This window comes from Vulpes lagopus, chromosome 6, assembly GCF_018345385.1.
Source record: "Vulpes lagopus strain Blue_001 chromosome 6, ASM1834538v1, whole genome shotgun sequence".
In the NCBI taxonomy this organism is placed as follows: Eukaryota; Metazoa; Chordata; class Mammalia; order Carnivora; family Canidae; genus Vulpes; species Vulpes lagopus.
In genome coordinates this window covers 40,668,178-40,693,517 of record NC_054829.1, presented here as the reverse complement: position 1 = coordinate 40,693,517, position 25,340 = coordinate 40,668,178, and the positions used below count along the sequence as shown (strand labels likewise).

The 25,340-nt window shown below is 35.1% G+C and overlaps 1 protein-coding gene across 1 annotated transcript in view; it reads right to left on the bottom strand.

Moving 5' to 3' along the window:
* EXOC5 (exocyst complex component 5) overlaps window positions 1–25,340 on the bottom strand; it is a 59,304-nt gene that overhangs the window by 29,537 nt on the left and 4,427 nt on the right. Inside the window, exons 2-6 of the mRNA XM_041759766.1 lie at window positions 10,447–10,541; window positions 9,656–9,803; window positions 7,661–7,855; window positions 3,160–3,224; window positions 487–515 (exon numbers count right to left, since the gene is read on the bottom strand). Coding sequence (XP_041615700.1) covers window positions 487–515; window positions 3,160–3,224; window positions 7,661–7,855; window positions 9,656–9,803; window positions 10,447–10,541 — 532 coding nt within the window. The remainder of the gene's footprint in view (window positions 1–486; window positions 516–3,159; window positions 3,225–7,660; window positions 7,856–9,655; window positions 9,804–10,446; window positions 10,542–25,340) is intronic.

The following is a 25,340-nucleotide window of genomic DNA, read 5'->3' as shown; positions in this document are numbered from 1 at the left end:
TCCAGAGATGTCGACTGACCTACTTAAAATACAATTCAAAAATTAGAAAGAATAAAATTAATCATGTAAGGAGTTATATAGGTACTGAAATGTTCAAATGAGCTTGGCTTTTAAGAAAAATAATCTACTTTAGAGATATGTGTATAGATATAAAACAATCTCCAAGATATATTGTTAAATTAAAAACACATGGTATAAAGCTATTTGTACAGTATGCTAGCCAATTATTTTAAAATAACCAGTGACAGTAAAACTAAATTCTACATATACATCCATGATTTATGTCCTATGCCTGTATAACCATAGCATACTCTGGAAGAATACCCAAGAAACTGGTAATGATGGTTTCAAGGAAGAAGAGTCAAACTCAGGGATGGGGTGGGAGGATGACATTGTTTCCAATATCTCTCCTTTTAGTTTTTTTCTTTTACACAAGTATCTTTATCATTTATTTAAAACTATTAAATAAACAGAACCCCTACTTACTTGCAATTTTGGATTTTACTTCTGAAAATCTGAAAAATAAAATCAATGATGACGCTTATTAATAGTGACAAACGTCCCATAGTAATCTAAGATGTTAATAAAAGGGGGAAAAGGGTCTGGAGGCTATAAGCGAACCCTTTGTACTAAAGGTGGAAGGAAGGAAGGAAGGCTGGCGGCTAGCAAGAAGGGAAAGAATACTGACAGTAAGCAGGCCAGGTAACAAAACTGAATTTGGGCAATTCAGAGTGGGTAGCTGGTTCTCATTTACAAAATTCACACTGAATGACCATAACTTGTTAAAGAGGGAGAAGTTCTTAATGAGGCATTAACAACTCCACCAGCTCCAGCAATGAGTTGTCCCGACTTATATTCACTAACATTTTAAATTCCTTGATACTTGTCTATTTGCCTCTTCTGTTGGGATTTTTTCATAATAAAATTCCATTATTGTTATTTAAAAGAAAAACAATGACAAAATAAGTATATAAAAAATAAAATAGAAGCCATAAAAAGGACCTAACAATGTGTCTTACAGACTTATCATTCAACCTTTGCAAATTCAAAAACTAAAATATCACATATTACCATACACTAGAAATTTTAAAATCTTAATTATCAAGGGAGAAGGTACAACATGGAAAATTAATGTTGAAAGATCCTATACAATCAGTTTGGAGAGAGGAAAATGACTGGCAAAAGAGATGGAAAAGACAAATAAAGAAGGTAATAAAAATTTATAGAGTTATACAAAATTTATGTATCAAAGTCATGGTGAAAAGGAGAGTGGATGTAAGTCCATAATGACCTTTGTGAAAAAAATTAAATCTAATCAGGATATATATCCAATTCCAAGGCTTGGTAGAGAAAAACAAAACTGCAAAATAAGTATATAACTGAGAAGTTGGAGAAGATGAGTATATGCAGAATAGGATGGAGAAATTATCCAATAATTATCAAGCACCTATTGTGAGCCACACATTTTACCCACTTAAATAAATGGTCCAACTCTGAAATGAGATAAAGAGAAGTTTCTGCGGGTGACGTTAAAAATCATTACTCATGAGGTGCCCGGTTGGCTCAGTCAGTACAGTATGCAGCTCTCATTTCTGGGTTGTGAGTTCGAGCCCCATGTTAGATTTAGAAATAATTTAAGTATATAAATATTAGAAATCAATTAATAAACAAAGGAGATGGGGATGATAATTCTTGCTGAGGACACAGCAATACATTGAAATATTTGTTTTGTTGATCCCGTTTCTAATTTGTTTCTCTCATCTATGTATATATGAGATTTTATTTATTTATATATAAGAAGATTTTCTTTATTTATTGGAGAGAAAGAGAGAGTGAGCACATGCATGCACAAGCAAGGGAGGGGCAGAGGGAGAAGCAGACTCCTCACTGAACAGGGAGCCTGACATAGGGCTCGATCCTAGGACCCTGGGGCAGACACTTAACTGACTGAGCTACCCAGGTATCCCTCAAAATATAGTTTAAAACAAAATTAATGAACATTGGCAATTGCTTCAATAAATTGTAACAATATAACAAAAGATTTTTTCCGATTAAACTATGTTTTAATGACTTAATGTTTCTTCATAAAATATACAAGAATTTTTCTAACCCTAGTATAATAATATTTTAATAAACAAAACAGAACTATTCATTAAAAATCATGACTCATAATGCCGGGAAAACATGAGATTATTAGCAATAGCTAAGGGATATATGACCATTACTGCTAATTCTATATGATAATTCAGATTTGGGAATAAAATAAGATATATTTTTGGGGTAGGGAATTCATTCTCATTCTGTTTGTACTGCTAGTTTTAGGTATAGCAATCCATTTATATTCTATCTGCACCCAAGGATCCTCAAGTACTGCCAAAATTAATAATAGATATATTGTCTACTAATTAATAATAGATATATTGTCTATTATAGGAAAAGACTTAATTTTTCAAACATTCACATGAGGAAACTTCTACTACCAAGATTTTATTAAAAAGTCTGACATTCTACTGACTAAAGGAAATCATGAAAAAAATCTCCTTCTCCATGAAGTTTTTTTTTTAAATAAAACCATTAATACCTGACTTAGCTAATGGCCCAAGGGCTTTGCATCTAAGGCAGGGTTCCTTAGCCTGATATCCCTAGGAGGAGTCTGTGGATTGGCTAAGAGTCTAAAATTCCAAGAAGTATATAATAATCTGTATGTATATAATAATCTGTGTGTATCTGAGTTATCTGAAGAAACTTTATCGCTTTCATCAGCTATAGTGTTTAAAACCCCAAAGTTTAAGAATTCTCACCTAGATATAAGAAAAAGCAGCTGAATGACCCTGTTTCAATTTTTCCTGTTCTCTCCTACTCAGGTTATCAAAGTCCAAAAAATGAAAATTCAAAATATCACTTTTGTAAATTTCATGATTCTCCTTCAGCAATTTATTTTCAGAAGAAAGGCAAAGGATCCAAAGTATTTCAAGGTATATCATTAAAGGTAGATATTAAAAGATCATACTTTTTCAACCAACTCTAATATACTATACCTTGTACAAAGGAGGTACTGAATAAATTCTTGTTGAATAAGCAAAACCACAGAGGGAAAAACACAACTTTATCTATGAATTACAACATATATCCAAATTAGCTCTTGAGAAATAAACTTGCCTGTCAAAAGGTAACTCCTGGGCGATTAAATGCAACTTCTGAATGATGTCTGCTGCCTCCTTTATCTATTCAAAAATAAGTGAAAGCAATAATTAAAAAAAAAAAAAGCCCTTATGCATATCAAAACTATTACTGTATTTGAAAACAGTCATACTCCCCTATGTATGTACACAGACTCTCCAACAATTTTCTTTTAAAATCCACAAAAATAAAACCTTGTGAGGAGCAGAAATACATTTGGGATATCACCAATAATGAGTCAATAGAACATAAACATCTATCTTTCTGGTATTGAAATTTTGTGATTTTATAATGTCTCAGTCCCTTCCCAATGAAACCTGCAGTTCAAGGTTACTTGGAAAAATTTCAAATCATTGCTTCCTGAAAGCAAGGGTATCTGTCTCTTCTGGTTTATGAACCCAAAAAAGACAAATCAGATTTATGAAAATAATTCAAATCATATTGCTGCATGTATCTCACTTTAAATGCATAAAACAGAAATACCTGTCATTTAATAAATACATAAATTTATAAAACTTGTTCTAAAAGCAAAGATCAAACAAATTTAATATGAAGTCTCCTGAATGAAACATGGTACAGAAACGTGTGTACTTATTTATGTTGTAGAACTAAAGGGTCTAAAGTCAGGCCAAGGGTCTAAAGTTCCTAAAACGCAAATGTGTGACTGAACTTACACTAATGTGTAGGTGAGTTATATAATATTCATTTTTTTAAAATGCCACATAAGTACTGAGTTTTATTTTGGCACACTTTCAGTAACTGATTTTATGCTCACTCGCTTTCTCTTACACTAAAGAATAAAAAGAGACTCTTAAGAACATGAAGGAAGAGCTAAAAACATTAATGTAGATCTTTCTAATCATGTGAAGTCTAGCAAGCAACAGTGGACAACAGCAGGGCCAAAGACAGGATATCACTGTTGTCAAACAATAGTGAATATAGTTAGCATTTCGGTTCAGTTATCTCTTCTTTCCCAATCAGCATGTTACTGTCATTTTCAGTTATCAAACACTCACTCAATCCTACTGCACATGTACCACTGCAATATCACTTTTCACCATGCCATTTAGTTGGACTAGCAATGTCCATCCTTTCCTTCTCACCAATATCCCCCTTCAGAAAAGACCTGCCTGGTCCACAGCCAGTCCTGTTTCCATCAGGAATTTGTTCTTGATCTTTTAAGAGGTGGAAGTCCCCATGATGTGCTGTTTGTTAATTCTGCTTCAATGTAGTAGGAATATAGTAGCAAATAACACTTGATTTCATTGAATTTCTATAGGTAACTATTTTGTAAGAATCATTTAAAGCACAATGGTTCTTAAGGTCATCTATCAGTTAAACTATAGTAAGTACAGAACTTGTCAAGTCCACAATCTAATAATTTGCTTATATCTAGAGTGCGGTGATAGACCACTTATGCTAGCAAACAGTGTTAAAGATAATTAGAGTTGGGACGCCTGGGTGGCTCAGTGATTGAGCATCTGCCTTTGACTCAGGGCGTGATCGCGGAGTACCAGGATTGAGTCCCACATTGGGCTCCCTGCATGGAGCCTGCTTCTTCCTCTGCCTGTGTCTCTGCCTCTCTCTCTCTCTCTCTCTCTCTCTCTCTGTGTGTGTCTCATGAGTAAATAAATAAAATCTTAAAAAAAAAAAAAGATAATTAGGGTCATCATGTATGATCTACATGAAGCACAATAAGCTGTGATTCTAGGAGAAAAACAACTAACATACTTTGTAAGAACAGAGGTAAGAGGCAATATATACTATGGCTATAAAACCGGTCTTTTCTAGGGAAGAAAATTAAAAGATTCTGAAAAGCAAAGATTTAAAAAACAAAAATGACTATGGAGCAGGAAGATGATGTATTGATATCTTATCCCATTCCAATTCCTTCCACTATTACACACCTCCCTCACTATGTGGCTAATTTGCCTTTTCTTTCCTTTGGAAAGGTAGAAATTGAGATAGCCAGAAGTTTATCTGACAATTAGCAATTATCATATATGAGTTCCTAAGGGCAGTTAACTGTGATAGTACCAAGACAAAAATAATGATTCATAATTAGTAAACAATAACCCAAAACTTATGGAAAACAAGAGAGAAAAACAAGACAACTGGAGAAATAAGGAATAGAATATAAGAAAAAGAATACAGCACACCTGGGTGGCTCAGTCAGTTGAGCCACTTGGTTTTGGCTCAGATCATGATCTCCAGGTCATGAGACTGGGCCCAGCATCAAGTGCCACATCAGGCTCCTAGCTCTGCACTCAGTGGGGAATCTACTTGAGATTCCCTCCCCCTTCCTTTGCCCCTCCTCCCTGCATGTGTGCATGCTTTTTTCTCTCTCTCAAATAAATAAATCTTAAGAAAAAAAGGGAATATAAGATGAAAGAAAATGGAATATAGAAGAGATGAAGAATTCACTTAAACTGTTAATTTATATTTATACCTCAAAAATTATAGATAGCTAAGTGGCCAAGTGAATGAACCAGCAATATTAAGACTTTTTCTTTCAATTAAAACCTCAAAACTTGGGGCATCTGGGTAGCTCAGGTGGTTAGGCATCTGCCTTTGGCTCAGGTCATGATCTAGGGGTCCTGGTACGGAGCCCCACACTGGGTTGCCTGCTCAGTGGCAAGTCGGCTTCTCCCTCTCCCTCTGCCTGCCACTCCCCCTGCCTGTGCTCTCTCTCTCAAATAGATGAATAAAAGCTGAAAAAAAAAATTAATAAAGTGCATGGTCCATTTACATTTAAAAATAAAAAGCAAAAACAAACAAAAAAACCCCCCAAATTTAAGAGGTAACAATACCAAAAACTATATAATTACCTGAGGATAATTAAAATGTTTAAATGAAAGTGTAAAGGACTTAATTTCATGATGTAAAATATTACAAGCAATACAAATCAGATTAAAAATATGTATGATCAATTTTATTTTATTATTTTTTTATTTTTTATTTTTTTGTATGATCAATTTTAAAATATTTTTTTTCTCTAGATCCTAAATGGCTGCTTTGAGCTGCATTCAAATAAACAGGCCAACTCACATTGGATAAAATATCTGGATTTGGTTTATAACAGCATATATAAATTACATAATGCAACAGGTATAATCCAAGGTAATCCAAGTTATAAAATTTAAATTATATATAATTTTTCATGTTTAAAACATATTTATAATATACATAATATACTTTTATATTATAAATATATATGTGTATATTTAGTAAACACAAAATAAAAGCATTCCATTAACTATCCTGAAAAACAGTTCACAGTTCAAGCAGTGCGGTGTATGTCTGTATGTATATATTTAACTCTTAATGCTTAAAAATCACATAACTCTAATAAAAGCTAGGTATTGCTACCATTTTACAAGATTTTAAGTATGACAATGTTTTTAATATTGTCAATTCAACTTTATACTATAAATACAATTGCTTAAACTCATTATTTAAAATATGCTAAGCCCAGATAGTTCCTACTCACAAAAATGTGTTGCTTAATTCAAAGTAAACTTCAACAATACTTAACTTTTAACACTCCACTATCAAAACCAGTCCATGGAGTAAACTTGGAATAAACCAGGGAGACTGTATTAATATATTAGTCCACAATGTTACCATGTGTATATAATACTATCTATAAGAATGTCTATTTTTGGATCACCTGGGTGGCTCAGTTGGTTGTGTCTGCTTTTGGCTCAGGTCCTGATTTCAGCATCCTGGGATCCAGACCCATGGCAAACTCTCTGCTCAGCAGAAGCCTGCTTCTCCTTCTCACTCTGCCTCTTCCTGCCACCCCCCTTACTTGTGCTCTCTGTCCTTGTCAAATAAATAAATAAATTCTTAAAAAAAAAAAGAAGGTCTATTTATTTCATGCATTTTGATTCCCTCATCCCTGGAGGAAGGAAGTCATCTAAATAACCTTTCAAGACTGTAGAACAGCCAATACCATATACCCTTAGTCAAGTATTAAGTGACAAGTGCTATGAAAAGGATTAACATAATTCAGATTTTTCAATTCTCTTTGGTCCAAACTATGCTTGAATTCTTTATAAGAGCTCTTTATTAAAATAATAGAAATCAGGAGCTCTGAATTCCTCGTGCAGAAAGATACTTCAGGCTATTAGTGATTTAGGTCAAGCCACCCCCTCACTCAATGGAATAGAACTATTAAATTCTGTTAATATTAAAAGTCAACTACAGAAAAGAAATACTAGTACAGTTACCTCAGCATTTTCAAAACACACTTAATTTCATAAACAAAATTTCCAATTATCAAATTAAAAATCTGAATATACATACTTCATCAGTTATCTGCAGATAAGTATACTAATACACATTTCTGAATAAAAATTTTAGTAAGTCAGCTACTTGGTGAATTGAAAGTAATAATTGGAAAGTAATAAACGAAGCTCATAATTTGGACATTGTTATTAATGATGCAGTTTACTTTTATCCTTCTAACAGTGCTCACCTTTTCAGAATTTGTAAAAACATCAGACTTCAATTCTCCATCTAGAAATTCATTAAAGTATTTCATCAATTTCTGAGCCTCAACTGCCCGTTGTCTAGGTGTGTTTACCCCTTCCAATTGGTCTCCAAGGTGACAAACTTTGGTTGCTACATAGCTGATGTGCTCATCTAGTTCTTGGAAATGTTGAAAGGCAACCTAGGAAAAATGTGCATAAGCATAAAATACAATCAGAGAACCCAGTTTACAAGTGAATTCATATCAAAACTAGACCACCAATCTCATCTCTACTCTAACTTAGGTAACTAAAGATAATAGAAGTTATATGTGAGCTAAACTACAAAAACAATTTATGCCCATTAGTACTGCATGATCTGAATCCTTTGCACACTTTTATATCCTTAACTATTAAAATAATATTTTAACATGAACATTTGTTAGGGCAATAAAATAGTATCCTCTTTAACAATATTCCCAGTACCATTTAATCCTAAACACTGATTCTGAAAACAATGAACTAAGTATCAAAGGAACCAGTGTAGTGTTCTGAACAATTTGCTTGCTACTACATGGAGTCAAAAATATGTAAGAAATAAAAGGCACTACTTAAAAACAGAGCATTTAAAATTTATTTTAAATATTTGAAGAACGATGTTAGAATCAGAAATAAGGTAAGATGGTTCTTGCCCAGTTTTGAAAACATAAAAACTATAACAATTATTCAATTAAAGGCAAAGGTACAATACTTCCTAACATATTCTTCTCCTTTGTCCTGTGATATTTGAAAATTATGTACAATGAATACCTTAGAACTGCCAAAACCAAAATTGCTGATAATTCAGTATGGCACTTTTGTTCTAACTTTATGAGGTGTGAGAGATCGGAGCTGCAAATATACAGTAAGGACTTTCTCTGTGCCAGAGTGTTCTAAGCATATATTACAGTATTTACTTATTTATTAGTATTACGTATTATTAGTATTTACTTATTTATTCCTTATAACAACTTATTTTATAGATGGAAAAAAACTGAAGCACAGGGAAGTTAAGTTGCTTGAAATTATATAGCTAGTAAGTGGCAGAGCAGACTATCTCCAAACTTGATAGATTAACTATTAATACTATTATTATTACCAAGAGAAAACTGAAGTATTTGGAATCTATCACTTTAACTACTTTAAAACACATTCTCTATCTTACATAAATTACTGACTTTATTAAATATTTTCTCACAGCCATATATATACTTAAGTGAAGGAAATCAAATAACATTTGAGCAGAAATCAGTTTGCTAATCCCTAACACTAAGGAAAAACAGCCCCTGGAAGGCAGCAATGCTAAACATCACTCCATGAACTAGACTTATAAATGGCAATCAAGTTCCAGGATCTGGCCCAGACTGTAAAATGGGTTCACAGGTTCCAGATTCAGTTTAGGACTTAAGAACAGCTAAAAAATTTGGCCTACTTACCCCAGAACCATACTGATAATTTGATTTTACTCCAAAATGGATTGAAGAAGAGTACTGTATCCACTCTCCTCTAGTTATACCACAATTCTCATGGGGGCATATACTCCATGACTTCTGTAAAACTTCCCAGACTAGGGAAAAATCAGATTGAAGTAATAGGTGTTCTGGTATTACTTTGTTTTATGCTTAATGAGAATACAAATCACTACCTAAATATCCAAGCTAATCATGAACCCCTAAAAATGCAGATCTGCTAAAGGGTCATTCTTCAAAGTTTGCACTGTAACTGTACTACATACTACTTTAGCCTAAGAAGGGAGTACTATGATTCTAAATCAAGGATCAACAGCAAGTCAGTGCTAAGAGTGCTTGATAATTCACTGATGCTTTTTCCTAAGGATAGGAACATTTGAAAGAAACCTCAACAGTTACTATTATTTGACTAGAGTTTTTAAAGAACTCAATTAAGTGGAAAGAAATAAAGAGATATTATAACCTGTATATATTATTCATAGCTTAAATGTTTACCTGATTGCTTTTCTGGAGCTCTTGTACCTTCTTGGCAAATTCCTTGGCTTCTTTCTGACACTGTTGCTCTAGTTTCTCTACTTTCCTTTGAATCCTTTCATCCATTATCTGGAGTTCTTGAATATGATTTACAAATTCTTCTAATAACCTAACAGAGGAAAATTAGAGTATGTATCAATCCATCTATGATTAACCATTAGGAACTGGCCAGTTCACTTATAATAAAGTATCATAAGCATTCATTGAAGTAGGGGTGATCATGTTAATTTTCTTGATAGCATCCTAGGGATTATTTTTGACAAGATTGAAAACCTCACCCAGGATCTCTACTACCTTCCAGAATAGAAACCAATTCTATAGAAAATAGTCAAAAAGATAAAAATATATCTATATACATGAAGTACAAAAATATTTTTATAAAATACATAAAAATAATATTGTGCATTCCACGGAAGAGTGACTTTCTGTTCCTCTGATTTACAACTACACTTAAATCAACATATTCAACATGAATTTATTTTAGAGATATAAGAATCTTTTCTAATTACAAACTGGAGAAAATATGAAATTCTTATATATATAATCCCTACCCTTACACCAGTTAAAGTCCTTCTCTAAAATAAAAGAAATATAAGAGAAAATAAATCAGTGCTTGTGTCTTTATTTGCCAAGTATTAACTAAAAGCCCTTTACACAAACCTTGGAAGGAATTTCAATAGTCACCTCTACTCTAAACACAAATTTGTACTAGACTGGATCTACGGGGAAAATTTTATTTTTTTTTACTTCACCTTTTGGGATCAAAAGCTTCAGGTCCCCCTCTAGAGCCTCCTCCTGGGGTTCTCCACACAAGTCGTTCAATATACTCATCTGCTACAAAAGGCTCCTAGTTTACAAAATAAATGTTCTTTTAAAACGTTTCATAGAAGATAACTTAGTGCTACTTGCAAAAATGAAACATATTCTATTATGTGAGAGCTTACAATGGAATTAAATTACCATTTAAATACACTGATATTATTGTACAAAGCTTTTTCAATTTAAAAAGTCAATAAACAAATTAATTAAAATTAGGATATTAAAATATTAGAATATTGTGAATAGTTAGAATATCTCAATGGAAAAATGAGCAAAGGACACAATTTATAGAAAACATACAAGAAACATGAAATATATGTGGCCTCACTAGTAATCAAATAAGGTTAAATTATCACTTTTTTTAACCTCACACACTAACAAAGGTTTTAGTAATTATACTTTGCAATATGAGAGAGTAAACTGAAATTTTTTTCACCCTCATTTTTGTTAGAAATGAACAGATACAATACTTTTGGAGGGCAACAGATAATGATTTGGTAACATCAACAGTATTAGAAATGCTCAAACCTTTTAACTCAGTAATTCTACTTTTAAAATTCTAAGGAAAAAGCAGATATGAATACAACAACTTCTGCAGAAAGTTCACTGAGTATTATATATAATACCTAAAAATAGTTTGTATATTCAATAAAACCATTATTGAAAAAATATGACAAACTTAAAGGATGAAAAACTATGTTCCTATTAAAATCAGACTGAAAAAATTAAATGCAATGAGAAAAAATGTTCCCATATAATACTAATGAAAAAAGCAGGACAGTTTTCTAAATTTTCTCAGGGAAAAGCATTAATTATGAAAAAAAGACTATTAGAAGACCCAATCAAGAAACTAAATTTCCAAATATTCACATTAGCTGACAATGAACTTTTTAGACTAATACACACTAATTTACATATTTTTCATACTACCTTCTTTACTGCAAATGGATATCAAATATTGCCTCCCACTTAGTGTGTTACTTAAACTAGTAGCATGGTGGTGATTCCAGTGTGAATTCTTATTATCTGCAAAATTTTCCATTCGTTAATCATATTTTAAAAACATATTTTCATTGATAAACATTCACTGAACAATAAAATTTCCAGTGCCAAACATTCTGATAGGCTCTGGATTAAAAAGATATACTAGAAAACTGCAACCTCAAGAAACTCACAGCTTAATAGAGGAAAAATTATAAAGAATGCAGTTGTATCTGATAAGTAAAATTAAGAATTTACGCAAATTTTAATATTAATACTGCTAAGATGTTACCTCTACAGGTAGCTGTGCGATAGAAATGGGTATTTTTTCAGCAAATTTTGCTGAGCAACTGCTCTGTTCTGGGCACAGTGGTAGGCACTAAGAATATAGATGTCAAGTCAACAGACAGGGTTCCTGCAAGGCCTCAGAGAAACGGTCTTCTATGTAAGGATGCCAACATTAAACAATTACAGACATTAGTTACAATTGTAATAAATGTGAGGGAAGGAAAAGTCTTAGATCTAACACTATACAACAGGAACAGAGATAATGGGAAGACAGTAAAAGATAAAAGACCACAAAGAAGGGATCCCTGGGTGGCGCAGCGGTTTGGCGCCTGCCTTTGGCCCAGGGCGCGATCCTGGAGACCCGGGATCAAATCCCACGTCGGGCTCCCGGTACGTGGAGCCTGCTTCTTCCTCTGCCTGTGTCTCTGCCCCTCTCTCTCTCTCTCTGTGTCTATCATAAATAAATAAAAAAATTAAAAAAAAAAAAAAAGACCACAAAGAAGCAGGCATTACATCAGGCAAACTTTCTGAGGACCTAACACTTATGCTAGGTCACTTATGAGACCAGAAGAAAGAAGAAAAATCAGCCAGGCAATAATGGAACAAATATTTTTCTAGACTATTAGGGAAAGGAAGATAGAACTTATTACAGAAACTCAGAAGTAAGATGGGCTGGTTCACAAGAACCACATCTGGAGGAACGAGAGGTGATAATTAAGGCCAATAGATAATAACCTTATTCTTTTTTATCGTTATCTTCATCATCACAGATACTTGAGAGAATGCTTCACCAGTCTCATGTGAGAGAAGGAATGAGAGGATGAATTTCAGTCAGACTATGAGTAACCATCATGATAAGAATAGGAATATGTACCAACAAATATAACAGCTCACATAAACACTTTACAGGCATTCTCTCATTTACTACTCTCTTCATAAGACCTATAAGGGAGGGCCTATTTTATCCCCATTTATGATGAGGAAACTAAGATTAGGAGAATTACTTACCCAAGATAACACAAGCTGAGCTGAGATTTAAATCGTTCTGTTCTATTGCTATGTAAAACTGAATGTCACCTATAGGAAACTACAAGTAGTTCCCTGTACCTAAAGTTAGATGGCAAGCATAACAGGTGAAGCTAAAAAGGTGAAAACTATCAGATGAAGGTACATGAACATCACTGATCATGACTTTTAAAACTTCTACTTATATTTATAAACATTCTAATCAAAAGACCCATCAATAATGAAAACCAATAATTTTATCAGACAAGTGATACACTGTCACATGCCTTTCTATATACATAGGATCCAAGATCAACTTTCAAACTGTTCATATAAGAAAACCATGTAGCCTTTATGACTATTAATATGACTAGTTGCTAAAAAAAACAAAGTAAACCTCAAGAAGAACACAAAATAATATACATAGGTATTATTATTATTATTATTTTTTAAAGATTTTATTTATTTATTTGAGAGAGAGAGAGAAGGCACAGACACAGGCAGAGGGAGAAGCAGGCTCTGGAGGGAGCCTGACGTGGGACTCGATCCCGGGTCTCCAGGATCAGGCCCTGGACCCAAGGCGGCGTTAAACCGCTGAGCCACCCGGGCTGCCCTATACATAGGTATTAAAAAAATCTTAAAGACTACATTTTACCTATAAAAGTCTCTTTTATTGTGGTCGAATAACTGAAAAATAGCAGTCATATTAATCTGGTTTCTCTTGTAAAATTTCCGTTATAGGAAAGCTATCTGATAGGATGAAGGCATAGTAAATAAACAAGATTGCTAGCTATTAAAAAAAAAATCAGTTTATCTATGCGCTGACATGTTTGAGAATTAAATCCTAAGAATGAATTAGATATCCCACAAAAGAAAGTTTTAGACCTCTGAAATGTAATTAACTCATTTTGTAAACATATCATCATTTAGATAATCATATCTCTCTCTACTCACTTTCTGTCAAGACAAAAGTTGATGTCTACCAATTCTTGATTTGCATATATAAATTGGGAATTTTGACTCAAGAGAAAGGAATTTATGTTTAGAGCTACTTAGAACTTTAGAAAATGAGCTACTCAGAAATTTAACTAAATCTGACTTTAATCCAAAGTCACACAGATTTATCTAACTTCAGAGGTCCAAATTTTCACTTCTGGTAAAATCCAGAGCTTTTTCTTTAAAAGAAACTGAATTGGGATGCCTGGGTGGCTCAGTGGTTGAACGTCGTCCTTTGGCTCAGGGCCTGATCCTGGGTAATCAGGATCGAGTCCTGCATTGGGCCTGCAGGGAGCTTGCTTCTCCCTCCCTCTGCCTTTTTGTGTCTCTCATGAATAAATAAATAAAATCTTAAAAAAAAAAAAGAAGCTAAATTAATTTAGGAAGTAGTCAGCTCTTCCAAAAGTCCACAATATTCTTATTAAATAACTTTACTACGTAATCATGTTCCTTTCCCTTAACTTTTACATACGCATACTTAATAATCGTAGTTCTCATATGTTATTAATTTCATTATTCAGTAGTTGCAGTTTTCAACTAAATTTCATTGAAATTTATAGTGTTCATCAATTTCAATATGCCAATTTTACTAAATGATATGTCCAAAAATTTATACATCAACAAATATTAACATGGTAAAAAATAAGCATTTTTTCATTTGAAATATTTCCATTTTCTCAAAATACAATATTCCTTCATTCAAGAAATATTCATGAAGAATTTACTACATGTTACTATTATATGAAATAGCAGTAAACAAGGCAGGAGAAAAATCTCTACCCCTATGGATGTCATGAAAGGGAGTGACAGACAAATGAACAGATTCACGGTAAATAAGAACTATGAAGAAAACTAAAGAGGATAGAATGATTGATTAGTTATTTTGGTAAAAGTGATCAGGCAAGGCCTCTCTAAGAAAATAAATGTTGAACAAAGACCTGAATGCAGTTAAGGAGTAAGCCATGTAGGAAAGGAATGCTCCAAGTACAGAGAACAAACTTAGTATGTGAAAATGCCAACAGTCCAAATTGACTAAAGCAGAGTGAGCAAAGGGGAGAATAGTTGTAGATGAGGCACAAAAGAAGTAGTCAAGAGTCCAGAGCTTGCATCAAGGTCCTGTAGGGATATATCATTATATACTTCCAGCTATTAACTGAAGAAAGGGCTGGAAGGAAGAACTCTGCAACATGCTAGCAAATATATGCAATAATGATTCTACTCTTCCTTCCCCCCCAAAATAGCTATCTATGACCATATACTTGAGTAACTAATTGTACACTGGGGAAATGGGAACAGGCAAACATTTTGAGGTCTGTTGTATACAAGGTCCTAGCTGACACTGATACTTGACTGACTCTAAGCATCATGGACTCAAGACAGTGAGGACATATGGGAACCAAGTAATAAACAGATTGCTAGCCAAGATCCAATGGGACCATTAGCCCAACTACTGGCCACTTCCCCAGTCTACAAACATATAGTAGCAATAGACACATCTGATGGCTGATGTAACTTCCAAATTGGGTCCTTTATAGTAAGAGCTTTATAGTGGGGAAGTTCAAGAAGGTTCTGAAATTGCCCTTACTCAATGTTGTAAATCAAGTGGAATGAAAAAATTCAGTACAACTCTTAAAGCTCTAAAACAAGGACCAGCTATTTTTTTTTTCTTAAAGAGCCAGAGAGTAAGTATTTTAGGCCTATATGCCTTATAGTCTGTCTTACAACCATTCCACTCTGTAGTCATAGTACAAATGCAGCCATAGACAATAAGTAAACAAATAGGCACAGCAGTATATCAATAAAACTTTAAAAACAGGTATCTATCTCATGGGCTATAAGGTTGCCAACCCCTTATCTAAAGAATGCTGTGGTGACATTCCCATAATTTTCTCATTTGATTCATTAGTCTGGGTCTTACAGAAATCAGACAAATCTTAGAAGGGGATTATCTCAAAAATCAACCAAAAAGTAGCCTATTACATCTGTTATGCCAGATGTAGTATCTCCCAGACTTATGGTACATGGCCAATGGTTTGGCAAATACATTATTTTCTATTCCTACTAAATAAGAGGATCAGAAGACAGTTCAGTCACATTGAACTGACAATGGTATATACATTTGCAGTTTTGCTTCAAGACCCTGTGAACTCCCCTATCTCTATTAAACATGATCTGTACAATGTGAACATTCTGCAGAACATCTTACAGACCCATCATACGTAACTGACACTATTGGAGGGGTCTTGGCAAGATACATCTTCTTAAGAGACTTTTATATACTATACAAAGATTCAAGGGCACACTGAACCAGTAAAATTTTAAGGTAGTCAGGGGCATGCCAGGACATCTCACCCAAAGTAAAGGACAATTATTGTACCTTGCATCTTCCACCACAAAGAAAGACACACCACCTGATAGATCTTTCCAGGTTCTGGATGCAAAGCACACATGCTCTGGCATATACAACAAACGACACAAAAGCAGGAAAGGGCTCTGCACAAGCAGGGGCCAAACAACCAACCCTGCTATCTGGGGCATACAACTTCACAGACTCTATAGTATTAAAGGAATCAATGTTTACTAAAGTATTAAAGGTATCAGTATTGGCAAACAATGTCAAGTAGAGTTGTGGCAAGCCCCAGCAGGATAATCACAACACAAATCACTGGTAATAAAGCAAGACCATGTCATCTATAGCAGAGAATTATAGATCTTTTGAGAAATAATTCCCAGTGTGCTACTGAACCTGGTAGACAGGATACCTAATCACAGAGGATGTATCCAGAACTATACAGCATGCGGTGGGTTCAAATAGACTCATCAAGTTATTATGTCAAGTGTATTGAAGAACTAATAATAATCATACTTGATTCCAATAAACCTGAATTAAGTAGGAACAGAACTAGAAAATAAACTACATAAGCCAGAAGCCCAAACTCCCATGTCTTCTACCATTATTGTGCTAGCATCCCTCCTTCAGTTAACATGTATAACCTTATGGGGGATCTTCTACAATCAGCTGATGGAGAAGGAAAAAGTCTGAGCCTGGCTTGTGGAGAATTGGCTAGGCATGTGGGTACCAATATAAATGTACAGCAGCTGCAATTAAAACCTCACTGATGTGACCCTGAAATTCGGTAGGAAGAAAAAAAATTCCCTCAAAAGGCAAGACTTTGGGAAATACACCTGGTCATTATTTTAGGCGGACAGAGAACAGACCTTAGGTTAGGATACATATGTAGACTTACAGACAATGGTAAAGGGCCTGGCTATGAGAGGAGAAATATTAGAAGACTGATGGAGGAATCGGAGAGGCATGTGGAGATACATGTAAGCGGGCACAGAGTGTGAAGACCTTTGTATCATATGTTAACCCCACAACAGGATTATCTACCATGGAAGAAGAATCAAACCACCAAGCAGACAAAATGACAGCCAGTTGACATCAGACAGCCTTTGCCCAGCATTAGCATACTGGGGACATGAACAAAAGAATACAGTACAGAGACAACACGGCCCCAACAGCATGAGGTCCTACTTACCAAAGCTGATCCTTACTGTCAAAGCTGAGTATCTAGCCTAATAATGATAGAGACCAACTCTAAGCCCCTGAAACAGCCACATCCTTCAAGTAGACTAATCAACCATGTGGTGGTAAGTTGGTTACATTAGTTCCTTTCCATTCTAGACAAGTAATTCATTCTGACAGGAATAGAAACATTTGAGTTGGGTATGCCTCTCCTCAGGAGTGTTTCTGTAGCACTGGATCCCACCTGAAACCAAAAGACCCATTTTACAGCAAAGGAGGTGACCATGGTTCCACTAGTCATATCGCAAACCACACCACCCAGAAGCTAGCAGTCTGATAGGGCAACAGAACAGCCTACTGAAGGCACAGCTGAAGTGCCAGTTCAGAGACAGTAACTATAAAGATGGACCACTATTCTCCAAAATGCAGTATATATTCAGAATTTAAAACCTTTATATGACGCTGTATTCCCACAAGAAAAACATGAGTCCGAGAACAAAGCATAAAAGCCTAAGTGGTCCTGCTTATAAGGACTCTCAATTTGTGCTTGCTATTCCTACAATTCTGGGGTCTAGAGTTAGAGGTCTTGGTCTCCAAAGGCAAAAAATCACTTTACTTGGGAATATAATAAGAGCCCTATTAAACTATAGCTACAAATGCTGCCTGGGCACTTTGGCTGCTTATATCCAGCAGATAAAGGCAAGAACAGGAGTGACCATCTTTGGCAGAGGGCAACTGATTCTCATCAGGAGGCAGGGCTGCTATTATATAATAGGTGCAGGAATAATATTTGTGACACATAGATCTCTTCATGGAGATCTCTTGGTATTCCTTTGATAATTCTGAAAGTACACAGACAAGCATAGCAACCCTGGCCTAAGAAGGGTATGGTAACCAGTTAAGCCACCAAGAGTAGCAGAGGCATTAGCTGAAGGTAAGGGGGTATTAGAATGGAGAGCAGAGAAGGGAAACATAGAATAATATCAGCTGTAACCTGAAACCAGCCACAACAGTGGGAGCCATAGTTTATCCTACCAACCTTCTAATTTTTCTCTCAACTGGAATGCCAGAGGAACTGCTCCAAATGTATATGAAAAAGTAGAGTCTAGTGGCACATGGGTAGTCTGGGGTGGACACAGTGATATATTATCCAGACCTCCCTTCAAGAAGGGATTTGTTCTAGCCCCCAGCAGTGCTGTCCTATCAGAGAGCCTTCAGCGGGCAGTTATGGGATCATCTCAGCTACAGAGAACCAACTCACTCAATGTTATACCTTTCCCAGTGTGGTCTAGCAATACTTAAGACAGGGATATAAAGGCCTAACCCCTTTTGGTCCAAAGCAGGACAACTCTGACAGTTCAGTTTTGTTCCAGAACTCCCTACTGAGGCCAACAACACTGTCAATGGATCAGCACTGTAACTCTATTCCTCCATAGGCTCAATCATGCATTCTTACCCTGCCCCTTCACAGATACTCATTCCAAGGGTCCCTCCTAGTAAATATTCTCCACACTAAACTCAGTCTTAAAGTCTGCTTTTCAGAGAACTCAACCTGCAACACTGCAATAGTCAAGAGATAATGATAATGGCTCAGACGAAAATGATACTGATGGAGGTGCTAAGGAATGATCAGGGTCATCACATTTTAAAGGATGTATTCATACAAATTGCTGGATTGGATGTGGGAAGAAATTTAAAAAGGAAATCATGATTACTCATGGAAGATTGCAGCCTGAACAACTGTGTGAATGGTGGGAGGTGTTATTTACCGAGACTAGAAAGAAATGGAAAGAGGGAGTGAGGAAACAATTTCTGTTTTGCATATGATGTGTTGTGAATACCTATTAGATTAGATGCGCAGTTAACTGAAAATGTAGAGTATAAAATCAGAAAAATAAGTTTGTATTACAGGGAAGAAACTAGAGCTAGATATAATTTTAGAGTTATTTAAAATCTGAGAACTAGAGGACATCTAGGAAGAAGAGCACGTCAATAACATTCAGATAGATGAAGGAAAAGGACTGAACAAAAGAGGCAAAGCAGGAGGGACCAGTAGAAGGAGGAGGAAAAATCAGGAGAGAACAGTGTCCTGGAAGCAAAGTGCAGGTTTTATCCTCAAAGGTAATCAAATTATCAAGAGTTTAAGATGCATCAGCTACTGCTCTCAGTGGAATGAAAGTTCCAAAAAAGCAAAACAAAACAAAACTCTTTCTGCTTATAAAACTAAATAAATCCCAATAATTTGCTAAAACTTACCCTTGCTGCAAAGGCATTTACAATAAGAAAAATAGCCAAATTAACAGATTTTAAGACTTCCAAATGACCAAGCCACCCCAAAGGATTCTCAAAGATACCTAGATACCTGTGAACAATTCTACTCCAAATCTTAGAATTTCACAAACCTGACAAAGTTATATCCTTAACCTTCTATTTTACTATAGTAATCAGAAGCAAAAATTGCTCCAACAAAACAAAAACCTCAGAAATATGCACTATAGACTAAAATACCATATTAAGTTCAATTTTACATAATTGATTATTGTATTGGTCTGTTAAACTGATTTCGTTTGGGGTTTTTTGTTTTGTTTTTTTTTTTTTACAAATGCTACTGATTGTAAGGAAAACATGGGGTTTGTGGTCATTTCTATTAAAAGTTAAGACATTAAGCCCTTGACCAGAAACATACATCCCTAATTTAACACTGTTTCTTTGAGAAAACTAAACCTTTATATTTTCTTATGGCATCTTTCCCAAAAATAGATCCAATGAAATGTGTTACAACCACCCATAAGCTCAATAAAACTAGTATTTTCCCCTAGCCTACATAAAATAAAATAAAATAAAATAAAATAAAATTAAATAAAATTAAATAAAATAAAATAAGGCTCAGAGGACTTCAGAAAGAAGTATTTGTGTCCTATTAAACCAACTAACCCATAGGTTCAAATACTACCTAAAGTATTTTGCTTAAATTTACTGTGCATACCACTGCCAAACTCATTTTTAAAACACTGCTTTTTAGTCAGAAACTTCCTTATGCAATTCCTAAACTATCAAGTTCATAACCTTACATCTATCCTTTAAGGTTCTTATCTTACACTACCTATCCTTTTTTTTTTTTACTCCCAAAATGAATAGCCACACTACCATCAGCCTATCCGACTCATCTCTTCACATCTATGCTACTTCTGGTTCTTTACCTATAGCCAGGTAACTCATCCCACAAGGATACTCTTTCTCTTTTAACAATCTGAGCACCTTTATATATTTACTCAAAGCCCAGCTCAATTCCTATTTCCTCCTTGATGAGTTTCTTCCCTACATGACCTATACTGATTTCTTCACTCTTAAGCCCCTACAAAGCCCCTACAAAGCTTAAAAATTCAAATCTCAACACAGAATATATTATTGTCATTTATTGTCTTATAATAACTTTTGTTAAGTTTTATTCTTTTCCACACTTAAATTGAAACCAAAGGCAGTGTCTGTCATACATTTCCCTTGCTTTCCAACTGTGGTCAGTAAAATAATGTTGAGCACCACAATAAGAAGTCAAACACTTGCTAGTTGGGGCCATGACCAAATCCCCTGCAGAGGATCTTGAAAATCAAGCCTTGATCCATATATCCAAAACCAAAAAGGGAGTACTACTACCACCACCACCCCGTCTCCAAAAATAAAGACCTGGCATTCTCAATTCTGGAAAATTCAAAATTTTAATGAAAACCAGGGATCCCTGGGTGGCGCAGCGGTTTGGCACCTGCCTTTGGCCCGGGGCGTGATCCTGGAGACCCGGGATCGAGTCCCACGTCGGGCTCCCGGTGCATGGAGCCTGCTTCTCCCTCTGCCTGTCTCTGCCTCTCTCTCTCTCTCTCTCTGTGTGTGACTATCATGAATGAATGGATAAAATCTTTAAAAAAAAAAAAATTTTAATGAAAACCAAATACGAAACTTATGCAATTTTGGCACTGAATTAAGTGAGTTTTATTACATTTAGCCTCTCCTTTTTAACCTCATTTGATTTGGTTTTCATGAAACTATGTGTTTTAAGGGGGATTAAATAGACGAATTACATTTACTGAGTATTTAAAGCACTACAAATATTTTCATTTTGTGTCAGGCTGGCAAAGTGGAAAGGTAAGAAGATAAAGCACATTAGGACATTTAAATACAACTAAGGTAAACTTTGCAAAAGTAAGTTTGAAAATTACCTGCAACACTATGAGATGAATAGTTTTACTTTTTTAAAGTCGATTTTAACATTCAATCTTGAAGGGGATGCCAGCTCTTTAAACTATCATAAAATTAGCCAATTAATCATATTAGGATTGTTTTGAAGATGATTAAATGGTGGTATTTTAGAATTTTATGAAGTATTTTAGATTCTCTCATGCAAAAATCTCTTTAGAACATCTCACTTCTGACAGTAAAGTAGTATTTGACAGTAAAATACCGGATATTTATACCAGTCAAGAGAATCACAGAATTAGTTTGAAAGTTGCCCAGGGGCAACTTAGGGTGCCTTGGTGGCTCAGTAGGTTAAGCGTCTGACTCATCTCAGGGTCTTGGGATCAAGCTCTACTTCAGGCTCTGTGCTCAGCCGGGCAGAGTCGGCTTGATCCTCTCCCTCTGCTCCTCCACCTACTCATACTCTCTTTCCCGCTCTAAAATAAATAAAATCTTAAAAAAAATTTTTACAGCTAGAATGGTCATTAAATAACAACCTACTCTAGTCCCTTCATCTCATTTTTATACATAACTAAGGCAATGACATTTAAGTCTTGTCAAAATATTAAACCAGTATTCTAATCAGAAATTTTTCTTTCTTAAAATTATACAAAAGATCATGAAAATTATCACCTAAAGTATCTAACAAAATCTTACATTAGCATTTCAAATCAAATTAAATATATTTACAAATTTACACATTAAAAATTTTTACACACATCTAATAAATACCTCTGGGATGAAATTAAGCAAATGGATCCAAGGAATCGTTTACTTTAAAAAAAACTTTATTAAAAATTTATTCATGTTAGAGTGAACGTGAGTTTGGGGGCGGTGGGCAAGAATCCCAAGCAGACTCCCTGCTGAGCACATAGCCTGCCACCCCCAAGCTGAAATCAAGAGTTGGATACTCAATTGACTAAGCCACCTAGGCGCCCCAGAATCATTCACTTTTTTGATTCATTATATCCTTAGTAACCAAAGATGTATATATATGATATAATTAACTACATTCTGTTATCACTATTTTCATATTTCAATTGTAAGGAAAGAAAGTAGCATCAGAAAAGTTAGCACACATTTTTAAAATATACATAAACTTTTAAACTACATACCACTCAACTCCTGAGCACACCAGGGACTGAGTATTTTACACTAAGTATACACGCACAGTCAATAATCTTGAACTTAAAGATTTGTTCATTTCAAAAGTTCACTACCAAGTTGGTTTGACCAGAGAATTCAGAATACAGAATACTTAAATGTAAACCCATTACTCTTTAAGCATCTTGCTCTACCTGCACCACTCTGAGAGTGGTAGAAGCCAACTAAATATTGGTGTAGATAAGGAGTTGATCAGCCCCTGTTGCAATCATCTACTGCTATATAACAACCACTCCAATACATTAGTGGATTAAAATAACAATGATGATTACTTTTTTACAAATCTGCTATTTGGATGTGTAGAAATCTCCTCTCTGTTCCATGTCACATCTGCTGAAACAGTTCAACTTGGAACAAAAAGACCTACTTTCAAGCTAACAAGTTGATGTTAACTTAGGCTGGGAGTTCAGTCAGCAGAAAGCCTTGATTCTCCCAATGGGCTATGGAGCACAGTGCTGGATTCTAAGAGGGGGAACCAAAAGGTGAAGCATGTCGCTTTTATGACCTAACCTTGGAAATCACATAAGCTGTACTTTTAATAGTTATAGTCCTAAATTTAAGAAGGGAGCGTGGACCCTATCTCTTTATGGGAAGAATGTCAGTATCACATTAGAGGATACCAGATCTGTGGTCATCCTGGAAAAACACAACCTTCCATAGCGCCTTTTTGTAATTCTCTCCAATTGTAATCTCTCCTCCCTCCAGGATTATTTCCTATTAGTCTCCTTGGAAGGCTTTTTCTCCCTGACCTATTCTCAATCTAGTCCTCTTCTCAATCCACTTATGAATATTAACTTTAAAAAGCTACTACTCTTCTAATAGCATTCTCCGAAGCAGTTTTAATTTCATCCACTCATTTAATCTTCAAAGCAACCCTTTAAGGTAGGTAGTTACTATCCCCATTTTACAGATAAAAAGTAGGTACAAAAAGGTTAGGTAACTTCTCAAAGATTACAAAATAGTAAGGGACAAAGTTTAAGAGATGTCATCCATATTCCCAGTCTTAAACTGCACCCACAAAGGATGACAATTCCCATGATAATTTCTATCTTTAGCTGTGGTCTTTTCCTGAGTTACTAATTCATATTTCCAACTGCCTTCTCAACTTTCTCACCAGGATGTCTTACTAAAAATTTAAAATATAGTTTTTAAAACATGAAAACATTATTCATTTCCCCTGAAAGGGTTCTTCCTATTTTCTCTGTCATAGTTACTGAATCACCACCTACTTTCCCAACTTTATAAATTTGGAATTAACTCCTCAGTAACCAAATTCTTTAGATCCTTCTTAAAAATGTCTTCCCAAATTTCCTGTCTTTTCTGTTCCCACTGAATTAGGTCAGAATTTTACCTGCCTAGTTTAATGAATCAATAGACAATTCTGTACTACCTTCCAAATGACAAGAACTATGCCAGGTAGGGTATGCCCATATTTTCCCAACTAACAATCTCTTCCCCACTGAAGATCATAGCAACATTAAAATTATTTGCCTCTCCACTCCTCCCTCCCCCCCCCAAAAGTCATGTCAGCCCCCATAAGCATTACTGTAAGTCTCTCAAAGATTCTCCCAGACGACCTCTGTGGTCCCAATGCCTTGCTTTCAGCCACCACTCCACATGCCTACAACATGCTTACATAGGCCCTATCTCTTCTCAGTATTTCCTGACCACCTCACCTTAAAAATTAGTCTCTGAACTTCTGTCTCTGTCTTGGAACACCTTTCTGCTTGAAAAGTTTCTACTCATCCATCAATAACCAATTTATACGTCATTACTTTATGAAAACTTTCCTAATTATCCCACGAAGAGCTTCTGTACTCGTATTACACTGTATCATCTGTTAACATATATCTCCTTATGAAACCATAGTAAGAAATGTATATTTTAAGAAAAATATATTTTAGTCTTTGTACTCAACTCCTAAAACCTTTGTTTTTTCCTAAGTGATAAATGTACTAGGAACATCTTTTATTCTACTATTTGGTCTTTGACACTGGTTCCTGACACAGAGCTCCTAAAACCCTTGTAATTTCCTAAGTGATGTGGTTTGATAGAACATTTTACATGGAGCTCCTATATCGTAATTTCCTGGGTATCAAAAGTGTCCTTTGTTCTACTAAAGCAACAAGGCTCCTGGATGGGGGCTGGTCACCAGAAAGATCAAGCATAATCAGAAGTCCCTCTACTCCTGGATTAACTCAGTTAATAACTGATTATTTCTATTTGACGAAGCCTCCATTAAAAAAAAAAAATTCCCTGAACCCCATGGGGTTCAGAAAGCCTCCAGGTTGCTGAATAGATCAAGATGCTGGGAGGGTGATGCACTGAGGAAAGGCTTGTAAGTGCTACACTCTTTCCCCTCATACTTTGCCCTTGACATCTCTTCCATCTGGTTGCTCCTGAGTCATATCCACTATAATAAACCAGTAATCTAATTAGTAAACTGCCTGAGTTTTGTGAGCTGTTCAAGCAAATTACTGAACCTAAGGAAGGGGTCATGAGAACTCTAACTTATAGCTAGTTTGTCAGAAGCACAGGTGACAACCTGGACTGCAACTGGTACCTGAAGTGTGGGTATACTTCTTGTACTGAGCCCTTAACTTGTGGGATCTGATGCTAACTCCAGATAGACAGTGT